The following is a 14,356-nucleotide window of genomic DNA, read 5'->3' on the forward strand; positions in this document are numbered from 1 at the left end:
GCTGTGCCTGTCAATATCCACCAGTCTGCATACCAGCTGTGTTTGCCAGTACCCACCTGTCTACATGCCAGTCTAACCTGCCTGTTCCTGCATTCCCCGATGTGGGTCAACAACTGTGACCGGGGTATGACCTGGAGTAGCACCTGGTCCCTCTGCTCGGTTCCTCCCTGGTTCACGGAGTCAACTGAGTCGCCGTGCGACATTGGTCAGATCGGATTGATACTTAGTTACGCCCCTCCAGGCACTCCTCGGTTCATGGTACAGTGGGATCACTAATCACGCTCACGCCAGTCAGTCCGGGCGCGAGCGTAACAGTCATCAGTGCAGAATCTGTGTCATCAGTGCAGAATCAATGTGTCAACAGTGCGGAATCAGTGTGTCAACAGTGCGGAATCAGTGTGTCAACAGTGCGGAATCAGTGTGTCATCAGTGCTTTGAATCGGTGTGACATCAGTGCGGAATCAGTTGTTATCAGTGTTTTCACGGTATGGCAAAAGAGAAAGAAATTACAAAGCTTCTCCTATACTTTGCAGTGTTAAACACGTACTGCACATGGACGGTGCACGGATGCCATCCATGTGCTGTACGTGTTTTACATGGACCCATAGACATGTATTGGCCCCTGTCACCTGTGCTGCCAGTAAAAAACAGACAAGTCACCGTGTGGTTTACACGGACACATGGTCGATGTAGAAACACGGACATGTGCACAGCAGCATAGGTTATACTGGGTACGTGAGGTATCCGTGAAAAAAAACATACCACACGTACTGCACACACGGACATGTGAAGGGGGCCTAAGTGAGTAAAGTATTACAGGTAACAGCTACATAGTTCTGCATACAAAGGCCAAGAGGATAATAAAAGGGTCAAATGACATTTGATTTTTAATCCGCAAATTAAAAATGTCACAAAAAAAAGTTTTACTTTTTTTTAGTTAAACAAAATGCAATGGGGAAGAACTTGGTCCCAACTGTTTTTTATATAGACACAATGGAAAACAAATAATGAATGCCATATTTTTTTTTACTTTAAGGGTACATGAGTTCTTGTTGTTGCAGATCTTAAGCACTTAACGGGTAAATTATTCTACCTGCGGGTTTTTTTTGTTCATTGTGTTTTGGAGTGCATTTTTTTAAAATGCGTTTTATGAAATGATGCTGTGGTTTTGCTGTGTGTGTATGTAGGAGAGCTGTGTGTGTATGTGTGAGAGCTGTGTGTGTATGTAAGAGAGCTGTGTGTGTATGAAAGAGAGCTGTGTGTGTATGAAAGAGAGCTGTGTGTGTATGTAGGAGCGCTGTGCATGTATGTATGAGAGCCGTGTGTGTATGTGAGATGTGTATGTAGGAGAGCTGTGTATGTATGTGTGAGAGCTGTGTGTGTATATAAGAGAGCTGTGTGTGTATGTAAGAGAGCTGTGTGTGTATGTAGGAGAGCTGTGTGTGTATGTAGGAGAGCTGTGTGTGTTTATAAGAGAGCTGTGTGTGTATGTAGGAGAGCTGTGTGTGTATGTAGGAGAGCTGTGTATGTATGTGTGAGAGCTGTGTGTGTAAGAGAGCTGTGTGTGTATGCAAGAGAGCTGTGTGTGTGTATGTATGAGAGCTGTGTGTGTATGTAGGAGCACTGTGTGTGTATGTAGTAGAGCTGTGTGTGTATGTAGGAGAGCTGTGTATGTATGTGTGAGAGCTGTGTGTGTATATAAGAGAGCTGTGTGTGTATGTAAGAGAGCTGTGTGTGTATGTATGAGAGCTGTGTGTGTATGTAGGAGAGCTGTGTGTATGTAGGAGAGCTGTGTATGTTTGTCTGAGAGCTGTGTGTGTATATAAGAGAGCTGTGTGTGTATGTATGAGAGCTGTGTGTGTATGTAGGAGAGTTGTGTGTATGTAGGAGAGCTGTGTATGTATGTGTGAGAGCTGTGTGTGTATATAAGAGAGTTGTGTATGTATGTGTGAGAGCTGTGTGTGTATGCATGAGAGCTGTTTGTGTATGTAGGAGAGCTGTGTATATGTAGGAGAGCGGTGTATGTATGTGTGAGAGCTGTGTGTATATGTAGGAGAGCTGTGTGTGTATGTAGGAGAGTTCTGTGTGTATGTAAGAGAGCTGTGTGTGTATGTAAGAGAGCTGTGTGTGTATGAGGGAGCTGTGTGTATGTAGGAGAGCTGTGTATGTATGAGTGAGAGCTGTGTGTGTATGTGTGAGAGCTGTATGTGTATGTAAGAGAGCTGTGTGTATGTAAGAGAGCTGTGTGTGTATGTAGGAGCGCTGTGTGTGTATGTAGGAGCGCTGTGTGTGTGTATGTAGGAGTGCTGTGTGTATGTAGGAGTGCTGTGTGTATGTAGGAGAGCAGCATGTATGTAGGAGAGCTGTGTATGTATGCGTGAGAGCTGTGTGTGTATGTAAGAGAGCTGTGTGTGCATGTAAGAGAGCTGTGTGTGCATGTAGGAGCGCTGAGTGTGCATGTAGTAGTGATGTGTGTAGGTATGAGCGCTGTGTGTATGTAGGAGCACTGTGTGTGTATGTGTGAGAGTTGTGTGTATGTAGGAGGCTGCATATGTATGTGTGAGAGATGTGTGTGTATAGGAGAGCTGTGTATGTATGTGTGAGAGCTAAGTGTGTATGTGAGAGAGACATATGTGTATGTAGGAGCAAGTGTGTGTATGTAGGAACGCTGTGTGTGTATGTAGGAGCATTTGTGTGTGTATATAGGAGCACTGTGTGTATGTAGGAGCGCTGTGTGTGTATGCAGTAAATTTAGCAACTTTTTAAAAAGTCACAATTGATGAATCAGGTGAAAATACCCGGAATAGCTAAACAACACCAACAAAGTGGAAAACAAAAAAACAAGAGAGCACATATAAAATAAACTTCAAAAAGACGAAAATAAAATAATGAATTGGGTGCAAAGATAAAAAAAAGGCTCAAGACAAATCTAGACAAAAAACAGGCGCAAAGTCAATGATAAATGATGAATTGGGGCCAAAATCTATATTTATTATGCATAACAAATATAATAAATAATGTCTGGTCATTATTAGTTATAAAATGGTTAAAATCATTCTAGGCAATTCTAAACTAAGTGATTTGGTGTTTGAGAGTAAAAGAAGACTGTGTACATGAAATGTATGATGAAACAAAGGTTGTGTGTTTGTTAAGGTTGTGATTATCTGCGCCTGAACCACTTGAAGAGCTGTCCAAAGTTCCATCATTTTGAACAGTTCATGCAGCGATACGTTTCCCATAATAACGATGGACACCTCAATAGAACCCAACAGGAGCCATTACAAATGAATGGGGTTCATCAGGGTCTGCAGAAACATAGTGTGACCAATCCGCCACCATGTTGTGGTTTCTGTTTATACCAAACACTACAACTTAGATGTTAACAGAGCCTTGCATTGGAGCATAATAGTATGTCCCAGTATGTTAGAGCAGAGACATTCTCATGTAGTGTAGCTCCATGCTGTCAGAGTTAATAAAATGTTATAAAAGTAGCCCTAATACAGTTAATTCACAGGCTGCCACAGATATGATAAAGTCTCTAGCATTGCAGAATGATATCACATGCATCTTTTATTGGACAACGACCACAAGAATAAAAAGAAATCATTAGAGAACAAGGTCATCGTGAGTAAGGAGATGAAAACATAAGATAGAAGCCATACATAGTATACCAGGTGTCAACAGCTGGAAAACTTATTTCAAACGGGTATTCCGATTTGGTACCTTTATGGTATATGCAGAGGGCCATGAATATATAGAAGAAGTGAGACCCATCAAAGGGAACTGCATCTAGCTCAAGAACTACGTCATTGTCATTGAAGTGGTGGAATTCCCATGAACTTTTATGGGAATTCCAACCATCTCTTCTCCAATGATAGCTGAGTGCAAAGGGGCCCTTTTATCAAGATAACTGGGACCCACATCTGCTGTACATTTATGGCATATTCTATCCAAGATGGGAATACCCCTTTAAGATTTAAAACTAAATCTGCCCATGTCACCAAAGTGACATTCTATAGACTTGTGATGGATTTTCTTGCTCAATGTGTTTTCAGCATCTTATATACAATAAATATATATTTCCATTGGACTTGCCTTTCATTTACTGTAAAGCCTGTTATTTAGCATCTTCCAGAGAACTACTTCATAGTGACTTTCCTAATAGAAAATGTGATAGATGGCCTATGTTCAGGAAATGCACAAGCTGTTTCTCAGCAGCCCTCCAACATAAATTAGGATATATGAATGTAATAACTGCTGTAAAACCATTCCAGATGGATTATTCACACTGGTCTGGAGTTTATGCAGCAAATGTCCTCTAAAAACAAGAACCTTGGCCATAAATAAAAATCCCTTGCACATAAGCGCAGATATCATTTTTTTTTAATATAACCAAAAAAATCAATAAATGTAAAATATTGTTACATCCCAGAATCATGTTCAGATGTACATATTATAGCTTAACCATATAACATCTGGCACTTGTCCCCCGGTGTAACCCCACGTCATTGTGAATTTACAATTCACGGGAATAAAGCTCCTGTTCCTTCAATCTAACAGATCTGGTCCCCAGCTGTGTCTTACAGCGGAGGAAGAAGACAGAAGCGAATTATTACCAATTCTGTCTCCTCCTTTGCAAGAACTGCCAATGTTTCTGTAGGACCCAGCGATCATATGATCACTAAGTATACGCCGTCATAGCAGAGCTGCTGATTAGCTCTGCCACTGATAAGTGGCACAGCAGGGGGCTGTTTTACCTTGCTGGGGCTGCTATGGATGCCCTAGTCACAGAGTGAAAAATGAACAATAAAAAAGAAAAATGTTTTTTTTTATAAATAATAAAAAATAAATAGTCCACCTACTACAAATAACATGATTTTTTTTAATATAAGATACCTACACAAATTAGGTATCATAACCATAATAACAAAACAAAAAAAAAAACAAAGGCAAACATCGCCTTTTTCTATATTTGCTTAGTAAAAAGAAAAATAGAAAGAAAATACACAGTAATTTATAAGTATCCTAAAGCAAAGCCTCATACAGCCACGTTAATGCAAAAATTAAAAAAATATATCTCTTGCAAAGAGGAGAGTTAAAAAATGTAAATAATCATCCAGTTATTAAATCCCATTCAGGCCTTGTCAGAGAGAGGTTAATAGATACAATCTCAAAAACTATGCTCTGAGCTTTGCCTGGTGCTATCCCACAGACAGAAGAAAAGTATATGTAGTGTGTAATGTGACAAACCATTTGGAGGATACGAAGAGTTTATTTTGGTTAGATGAATAAGGAAAATAAGGCTGCAGGAGTTAAGAGGAACAGGGGTAACTAGAAACTAGGTTGTCAAAAAGAGACCTGCATTTTGTCTTCTTTATAAAGACGATCTGATTTATTTCATGGAAGAATGGTAAAAGAAACACATGGAAACACAAATGTGCAGACGCGTTTTGGAATTTACATCTCTTTATTTATGAGGTAGCTATCAATAAGGAAATGTCATTTCCGAAATGCGTCAGTGTCTGCACCTTTATGTTTCCATGTTTTTTTTTATCATTCAGTCATGAAATAAATTAGATCACTTTTATAAGGAGACCGGTCTCTTGTTCACAGTGCATTTACTTCTGGTGCCAGGCATATTTGCGGGTGTGGTAAACTGTAATTTACTTTTTAACATTGTAGAACTTACATTGACCCATTAATCAAAATGATAGGGAGGTCCTACAATGAACGGTGCTGCAGACTAGTGGCAAGACTAGCCGAGCAGCTCCCCCAACCGGCTTCTCCCTGCACAGCTCTATTGACTATCAGGTTTCTCCCTATGTACAAACAAGAGAGCGAAACCTGTTAATCACCTGGAAGATGGGGGCAGTGCCTGATTAGTCTGGTCTCTCCCTATGGTCCACGGTCGGATCTTCAAACACAATTTTTTCTGAAACGCTCTCTCTGATTTATGTTGTCCATGGTTTGGGGAGCTTGAACCAACTGACAGGATCCCTTTAAATCAGGCACAATTTAAATTGCCATAGTAATTGATCACAGAAATCTTAGTATTTTGGTGTGTTGTTATGTATAAAGATACTCTGGTGTAAAATGTGTTAAAAATTCACATAAATGTACTGTAGTAAAAACATCATGATGTGCTTTACAGATTGAACATTTATCAGTTCAGATCTTTTTCCATTACAGATAGCGATCATGTCTCAAATGCATGTCAACTTACGTAACTTGGTAAAGACCTATGTATTTCCATGGGTACACACTGCAAACAAACCCTGTGTATTCTGGTCCTGAAATCATACCCCTACTGAATGTATGATTACAAGAAGTAGGAGACAGATGATAGAGAGTGTGACTACAAGATGAGACTACACAGTTTGTAGTCTGTTACCATGGAGACACATAGCTCAGCATAGTAGTAGTCATTATATTCATGACTATACAATGACAACAATGATTTATAGAAAAGTATTGATAACAAATGAAAACATGCTGCTATTTACAAAGAGTACCTGAAGGAGAAGGCTGTCCTTTTACTACACCATTTTTAGTTTTCTCTTCAAAGTTCATAACTTCCTTATAGATGAGCTCTGCAAAAAAGTTGTTGACATATATGAATTTTCTTTTCTTGCTTTGAATGTCAGTTTACTATAAACATTAATTTGTTCTTATATTTTGGCCATTTTACCTTTTCACCAAAGTGCCATTTTTGATATCTGTTTCAGTGTTGTCAAATGCCGCTCTACTGTGTGCACTGAAAACAAAACTATCTAAGTGGCTCTTGGCTGGACGTATCCCGAGATGTGTGGTGTGAAATGAGTAGATTATGCAAAGCCATGATTCTGCAAAACTAAGTCACGAGATGTGTATGTTACTTGTGTCTATGTGCGGCACTGGTCACCCAGTAGTTGTGAACTGAATTTAAGCCTGAGAGGTGATTTGCTAACATGTTGCAATATTTAATCAAACTTATTAAATAAGAAATTAGAGTCCTTAAAGTGGATCTGTCACCAGATTGCACAATACAAACTGCATACAGTATTAAATGGATCACTCACACCTGATGAGACTGATGTACTTCCTTTGAAAATACATGTTGGAACAGTTGTATGATATATATATGTGTAAATATGATATATGTATTAGAATTAATTATTAAACTGGTGATATTCAACATGCAACCATGACTATAAGTATCTGGAGTTGGTGTGCTTGTTTAGATGTCATGCACATAGCAGAGCTCAGTGTTCAGGCCAGCAAAAAGGCTAACAAAGTCCCTCATGTCCTGTATTATACCTTTTTAGGGATCATGTGTAAATGCTAATTTTTATAAGAAAGCTGTTTAAGACATTTATGTAGTATTTGGGCAGTATTTTTTATATTAAAGCACCATTCATTCCAGGGTGCAGGACATGTTAAGAGGATTTACATACAAAAAGTAAAGTTAACAGACGTTGACAGCCCGGAAGAGGGGAAGTGGACCCTGCCTTCTCGGGCTATCAGTCTATAAGGTATACAGGAAGCGACAGTAGATTAGGGGGACGAAAGCAGCACAAGTAGTAATGAGGTGTTAACCGTTAGCCGGGTTATGGAAGATTGTAGGTGTTTCTGAAGGGATGGGTTTTCAGGATGTGCTGAAAGGCTTCAATCATGGAAGAGACTGCAAGTTTAGTAGGTTTCAAAGCATGGGTTATGAGCAGACAAGAGGAAAGCAAAGAAAGAAATCTTGTGAGGACCTAAGATTAAGGGTAAGGAAATAAAGGGATATTACGTCAAAGATGTATGGAATGGTCAGACTAGGGTTGGCTTGTATATCAATGTTAATATTTTAAACTGAATTCCCTGAGTGATGGGAAGCCAGTGAAAGATATGACAAAAAGGAAGGGGAGAAGTGAGGATAGAGGTGAAATATCCAACCAACAAGGTGAGAATGGATTGAAGGATCATAAGGATGTTGGATGGGGGGTTGCAGAGAAATATGTTGCAGTAGACTAAGCGGGAGATGGAGGGGAAATGTATCGTTGACTCCAGGTTAAGGAAGGGGAAGATTTTAGACATGTTTTTGAGTTGCAGGTGAACAGAAGCTGGAGCATGACTCAGGACCAGGAAGGAGCGCCTGCTAGGTGCGAAGCGGCTGTTGTCCACACTCTGTAGTGTTTCACATGCAATTTTACTCTCCTTGAATAAAGCCTGCTGAAGTTTTTAACAAGGGTGAGCACAGCATACTCAATTTCTCTTTCCTACATTGGAGAGTCATTTATTGTGCTGATAGTTATGGTAGAGATGTTGAGTGATGGGGCAAAGTTGATGAGTTCAGTTTTGTTCATGTTTAGTTTTAGGAAGTGGGAGGAGAAGAAGGAGGCTCTATCTGCCAGACACCGTGGGATTCTGAGTACAAAGATAACATCTTGGCCACAGAGGTAGATTTAAATGTTCAGATGGAATATGAAGGCTGCAGACCATCAGTGGCTGTTGAAAAACTGCAGCTGTCACGTGACATTGGCGGGGAGCAAAGAAGCCAATGCAGAAGAGAAGCAGCGGCCCAGAAGGTGAGTACAGTTTTTTTTTTAGATTTTTAATTCTTCAACCATGACCCATACATAATCAGATTTAAAATAGGGAAAACCCCTTTAATAATATTAGTATTTAACAGATGATTTTTGCCTTTTTTTATTTGATCATTAATGTATTGAGTTTCAAAATAGCATACCTTTCCATTCTTCAATTGTATGTTCCCTTTCATCCAGCTGCTTGTCATAAATTTGAGGAGGAGGCTGTAAAATGTAAAACAATATAAATTGTAAATTATATTTACACAGATTTAACTATTATGACGCATGACCCTATGGTTAATGCTGAGATTAATAAGGGGTTCAGAAAATCTCCTTTAAATCATTTTGGAAATACTTTAAAGAGTTAATACATTTTTGATAACATTTTTTATTTTTTTATTTTATTGTCCTTTTAATCGAAACATCGGTGGGGGACCCTCACTGATCGCTCAAAAAATCCCTGAGAAGTGCGCAGCTTAGGAGACAGGAGGACGCAGGTCTTTTGCCTTTCTAATGCAGCGATAGCCCACACTGTGTGCACGCTATGTGCTCCTGTTTTCCAAGCCGCACACTTTTCAGTGGATTTTTGAGTGATCAGTAGGGGTTTCAGGACTCCTCCAACTCCAAAATCTGCTTGCAAAAAAAGGACAAGTATATTGAAAAATTAATCAAAGGATAAGTTAATCTTAATTAGGAAAAAATATTTTTAAGATCTATTATATCATACGTGAATTAATTTGTAAAAACAACCCCAGCTTATTCACAACAACCTACTTAGCTCATGTATAATGGGGGAGATTTTATCCGCACACATCATCCAAGAGGTGTACCAATATTTTCCCCCATGCAGCTATCATTGTTGTATGTGTTGAAAAATCCAGGGCTTTATAAGACTAGTAATTAGCCTCAATGCCATATTTTCTAATCTATTTATGTGAGGAAACTAGATCTACACTAATTTACATTTAGAAAAAAATCAAATATAAGGTATCAGTGCAGACAAAAGGTTTAGTAAGTTACAGTATGCTATGCCTTGAACCTAGCAGGCGACATACATTACAAGTGATAAAATAAACCCAATACTCATGAAATGAATTAGGACAATTATGAGAACACCACTCAATGGAAATCCAAGTAAAATACAATTTACCATGCCAGACAAACAGATGACCTTAAGAAAGCATATGCATCTTAAAGAACAGTGTCTCAACTTCTTGCCTTAGGTACCCCCAACATGCCATACTTCCAAGATGGCCATAATATTTTACATGTTTATTGTGGCTCTAAGGGCATCCGGAATTGCCACAGGTGTTCGATCTATGGCATATCCCCAAATCTTGGTGTGTTGAGGGGACTTGAGTTCAGGAGCTTCGAAACACTGTTGTAGAGCCACCACTAACAACATTCACATTGACTAAGTATATACATGAAAAGATGGAGGAACCTGCAGTATATTCAGGTTCATATTACTGAGCATACCAACTAGCGAGAAATAGTGAAAGTGACTGCATTTTATAAGTATCATGCGTTTTCAAGCTGACCAGTCCCACAGTGATTAGTTAACCACAAGGAATAGCAATGGTGGAATTCCTCATGATTGGTTTTAATTGGTGGGGACCCACTATGGCACACAATGTGCATCACTGGTAGAGTAGTTCTCTGCTGACGTTCAGGTAGCCCCATCCAGACTCTGAAAGGGCATATTGACATGTCCTTCAAAAGTGGGCAACCCCTTTAAATCCACCTAAACGCATACACAACACTAAGATATAGTTAGACTCCTACAGCATATAAATCTTTACATGCATCTAAATGACAAAGAAAGCTTTTCTCATTTAGTTACAGTCACACAAAGACTCTTTGGGGGTCCTGTAAAATGAGACAATGATAATGGACCGGTCTTAATCATTGATACCTAGAATTTTCTCATCCAACTATAAGAGAGGTCCATTTGTTTCTATACTTTTATATATTGAACTTTTTCTTTTATGTCACCCGTAAAAATTGTGAATCCTAATACCTTTTCTACCCGTGTAAAACATGTTTTATAGCTAACACTGCAATTTATAACCATACCGCCCATAATACAGAGATAAATCTAGATATTTTAAGGCAGTATGTTGAACGTGCTTACTATAAGTGTACATAAAACCTAAAGCACACTGCAATTATTCAATGTGTTCCCTGCTGACACAAACTATTTCTATGTATTATTAAAATCACATCCATTTTGGGAACCACTAAAGGGCAATTGTTCATTGTGTCACATGTGAATTTCAGTACATCAAAAACATCAATAATTTCTCCTCTTCTATTCTTTTTCCTATACAATTTTCTTCAGTGGATACTATTAAGCGCTAGCATCTGTAGGGTTACGTTAATAGTAAAGCTATTTCTTGATCTGACAAGTGTAATGAAACCTGATATCTGATTGATTTGCATTTAGAGGTCTATATGTTTTTCATACAAAACAGTAACCCCCTATTTCTGATTATATATAACGGAGCAAGTAAAGTAAACTGTATGAACGTAGTTCAGACGTCCATATAACACAGTTTGTGTACGAACCAAGATGTACAAAGCGGCCGTGGGTCTCCAGACTCATACAGGCTATGTAGTTCTGGTCAGGAGACCTGCAGCCAGATCGTGTACAGACCGTGGTTCACGGATGTCTGAATTCGACCTAATTATGATTTCAGAATTTCTTGGAACAGAGATTGAAAGAGGCATCAGAATATTACAGCAACATATAAAATCTTGGTACTCAGCTATAGAATGAAGCAAATTATTCTTGCTCCACGAAAAATAAGCATAAAAAATACCATTTAAAGGGATTGTCTATTTTCAGCAACCTCTCATGTCATGCTGTATATGGAAATGTTGAGCTAAGGAGAAGCTGTCTTTTCTCTTTTTGGGTACAAACACAGCTATTGACTTTGATGGACTGAAGACATGACATTTTACTACTGATAAATGCTCACTATTAAATAAAAAGATATTAAAGCCCATATTTACACTCTAAAATTTAAGTAACATATAAAGATTTACATAATCACAATATTGAGATCTGTCATCTCTTGACTATGGCTTGTATTCCTAAACAACAGTTTAAATATATTTGGACCAATACTTATTAACTGCAAAATAGCCTACCTGGTGTCTGAAGGGCTCCTTAAAGAGGACCTGTCACTTAAAAAACTAAGTTAAATAATTTGTAAAAATCTTTGATTTTGCTGCTGTTTTCCATTTTGTGCTGCATCACTCCACTGCAGAGATATTTACATTTGTTTCTTCTGGAGTGCACTATGTGAAATCTCTGCTCTGCAGTCCAACTGGGCACTTCTTTACAGTCTTCTCTGGGGACATGCACTTTCATCCCTTCCTTACTGATGCTGCCATCACAGCTTCACAGCTTATCTAGCAGTCTCTGATGCAGCTGAGCTTTGATTTGCAGCATCTGAAAGGGAGGGGTGAAATCACACGTTCCCGAGAAAAAACTCTAAAGAAATGTCCAGTTGGGCTACAAGCAGAGATTTCACATACTGCGCTCCAGAAGAAACAAAAGTAAATACCTCTGTAAAGGAGCAAAGCAGCTCAAAACAGAAAAGATAGGATCAGGCAAGCTCAGGGATTTTTATACGGTATTTAGCGCAATTTTTTAAGCAAGTGACAGCCGTTCTTTAAAGTGAATGTCCACAACTAAATTGTGGTCTAAAAAAGCCCGCAAATCTGTAATGATTATCTTCTTAAGCAATCTTCACAATGGTTGACGTCTGTTTTTTTTCTGATGTACAGCTCAAATTCTTTGCATAGATAATGGAATAAATAAATTCTGACTGCCTGAAGGCACCACAAGAGGGAGCTTAGGAGTTTACTGCATACAGGTTAGGCATTGGACTCAATAATAAGACAGTATGCAGTCAGTTCTTTTTAGCACTTGTAAGCTCAATCTGAATATGTACATATGAACAAAAACTAGAAATAAAGTAGAAAAAACACCCTAAATCTGTTCTAATACTAAAAGTACAAGAACTTAATGCACAGATGTATTTTCTATGCATAAATTTTTTTTTCTTTAAATAAAACTGATCATCACATATTGCATGGTATGATTCTGTCCTGCTTAACTAATTTTACAGCCTGGGTCTATAATTCAACATTGAACAATTGCATTTTTACAAACGTAGAATATAACCTTGTCATTATTCTGTGTTTTGACTGTTTGTCCATTCCATCTCTCCCTCACAGGGTCCTGAGGCTGAAAATGGAGGAGAATGGGTTGGGTAAGTGAATGAAATCATATTAAGCATATCACAAAACGCCCTTCAGCTTCAGGGCAATTACATTGTATTGTACGGTTTCATGTATTTATCACTGATCTATAATATTTCTTACGTTTTTTGTTTTTTCTAATTGGTCATGGTAAAATCTTAACATACCAGTATATCTAGAAATCACAGAAAATAATAAAAACAGACACTTGGGGGAAACAGTCCGCTCTGACCCAGAAAATGTCAGAGAAGTAAGGGTCTTTCCTACCTTTGTTTTCTACATATTTTACATGGTGTGTTAGGAATGGAAGGACATGGGTAAAGAATGGGGCTTAGTACAGCTTAGTTAGAGCTACAGTGGGTTTCTATTAGCACGCTTTCACATTGCGTTCCGGCACCCATTCGGTGGCCCCGTCTAGGCTTACGTCTGAACCCCACGCAAAATGGGGTTTGGATGAATGCGCCGACGGGCCATACATTATAATGGCGCCGGAAGAGCGAACGTGCGCTCTGCAGTGCATCATTTTCAGGCGTATACATCTACTGGAGACAGACACAGTCTACTAAGATTGAGTGTCCGCCTGCAATACTCGAAAATGATGCACGGCAGAGCACACGTTCGCTCTGCCAGCACCATAATAGTCTATGGCCCTGCCGGTGCATACGCCTGAACTCTGTTTTTTGCGGGGGGGGGTTCAGACGTAAGCCTCAACAGGGCCACCAAACAGGTGCCAGAACGCAGTGTGAAACCACCCTGACACTTCAGCCATAGAAAAGATGCCTAAGCATCATCTATTTTTCAAAACAGTTGTCTTATTAAACTATGGGACAAAGAGGAAGAAAAAGAGGGGGATAAAATGAACGTTTCCCAGGAAAATAAAGATGGAGACTGTATACACAGCAGATAAGGATAGGAATCGTCAAAGAATTTATGTCACATGGTTACATTTATTTAAGAATGAAAAATGGACCGATGTGTTTTAGACAACATTATATTAGTGTACTTTATTTTTATTTCTATAGATTTTTTCAAGAACTTGCTTATAGCAATTTATAGCAGATATCTCCACTAATTACCAGTTATTAATGAAGTGGGACAACATAAATACAGTTATTAGTTATATCAACACAGTAGCGATAGTGTAACATATCTTCAACATAGTGGAGTGCCATTATAGCAGTATCGGAACAGGAAAAAAACATTTGGCAATACCATTGCCGCCCCACAGAGAGTTACCTATAAAATTGTGGCCACCACATATCAGGGATCTTAAGTAATCATCAAGCAGTGCCAATACAGTTCTCTCTACGCCACTGACAGAAACTGATACTTGAGCTCCCAGTTATCAGCCACTTGAATATTGCCATCGCTCTAAGTGATATCCCCTACATCTGGATTGATCTTTTTAACCAGGAAAGATGACAAATGACCCAAAATATTGCACAATTGACCAAAAGCTCCCGAATGAAGAGAAGCTAGAGACCAGTAGTTTTTTAAACCAGGGTTCCCTTGAACCTTGGATTCTCTCCAAC

At 38.8% G+C, this 14,356-nt stretch overlaps 1 protein-coding gene across 8 annotated transcripts in view; it reads right to left on the reverse strand.

Moving 5' to 3' along the window:
* Nucleotides 1–14,356, reverse strand: part of MAPK10 (mitogen-activated protein kinase 10) — a 367,762-nt gene that overhangs the window by 27,242 nt on the left and 326,164 nt on the right. For 6 of the 8 annotated variants that reach the window (XM_073637129.1, XM_073637132.1, XM_073637134.1 and 3 more), the window contains 3 exons: nucleotides 12,748–12,810; nucleotides 8,711–8,774; nucleotides 6,513–6,590 (listed from right to left, as the gene is read on the reverse strand). In XM_073637129.1, the coding sequence (XP_073493230.1) occupies nucleotides 6,513–6,590; nucleotides 8,711–8,774; nucleotides 12,748–12,810 (205 nt within the window). The remainder of the gene's footprint in view (nucleotides 1–6,512; nucleotides 6,591–8,710; nucleotides 8,775–12,747; nucleotides 12,811–14,356) is intronic. The other 2 variants (XM_073637131.1, XM_073637130.1) reach the window with 1 other exon arrangement.

Source organism: Phyllobates terribilis, unplaced genomic scaffold, assembly GCF_046119375.1.
Source record: "Phyllobates terribilis strain yellow unplaced genomic scaffold, ASM4611937v1 Scaffold_1__5_contigs__length_1240528914, whole genome shotgun sequence".
Taxonomy (NCBI): domain Eukaryota; kingdom Metazoa; phylum Chordata; class Amphibia; order Anura; family Dendrobatidae; genus Phyllobates; species Phyllobates terribilis.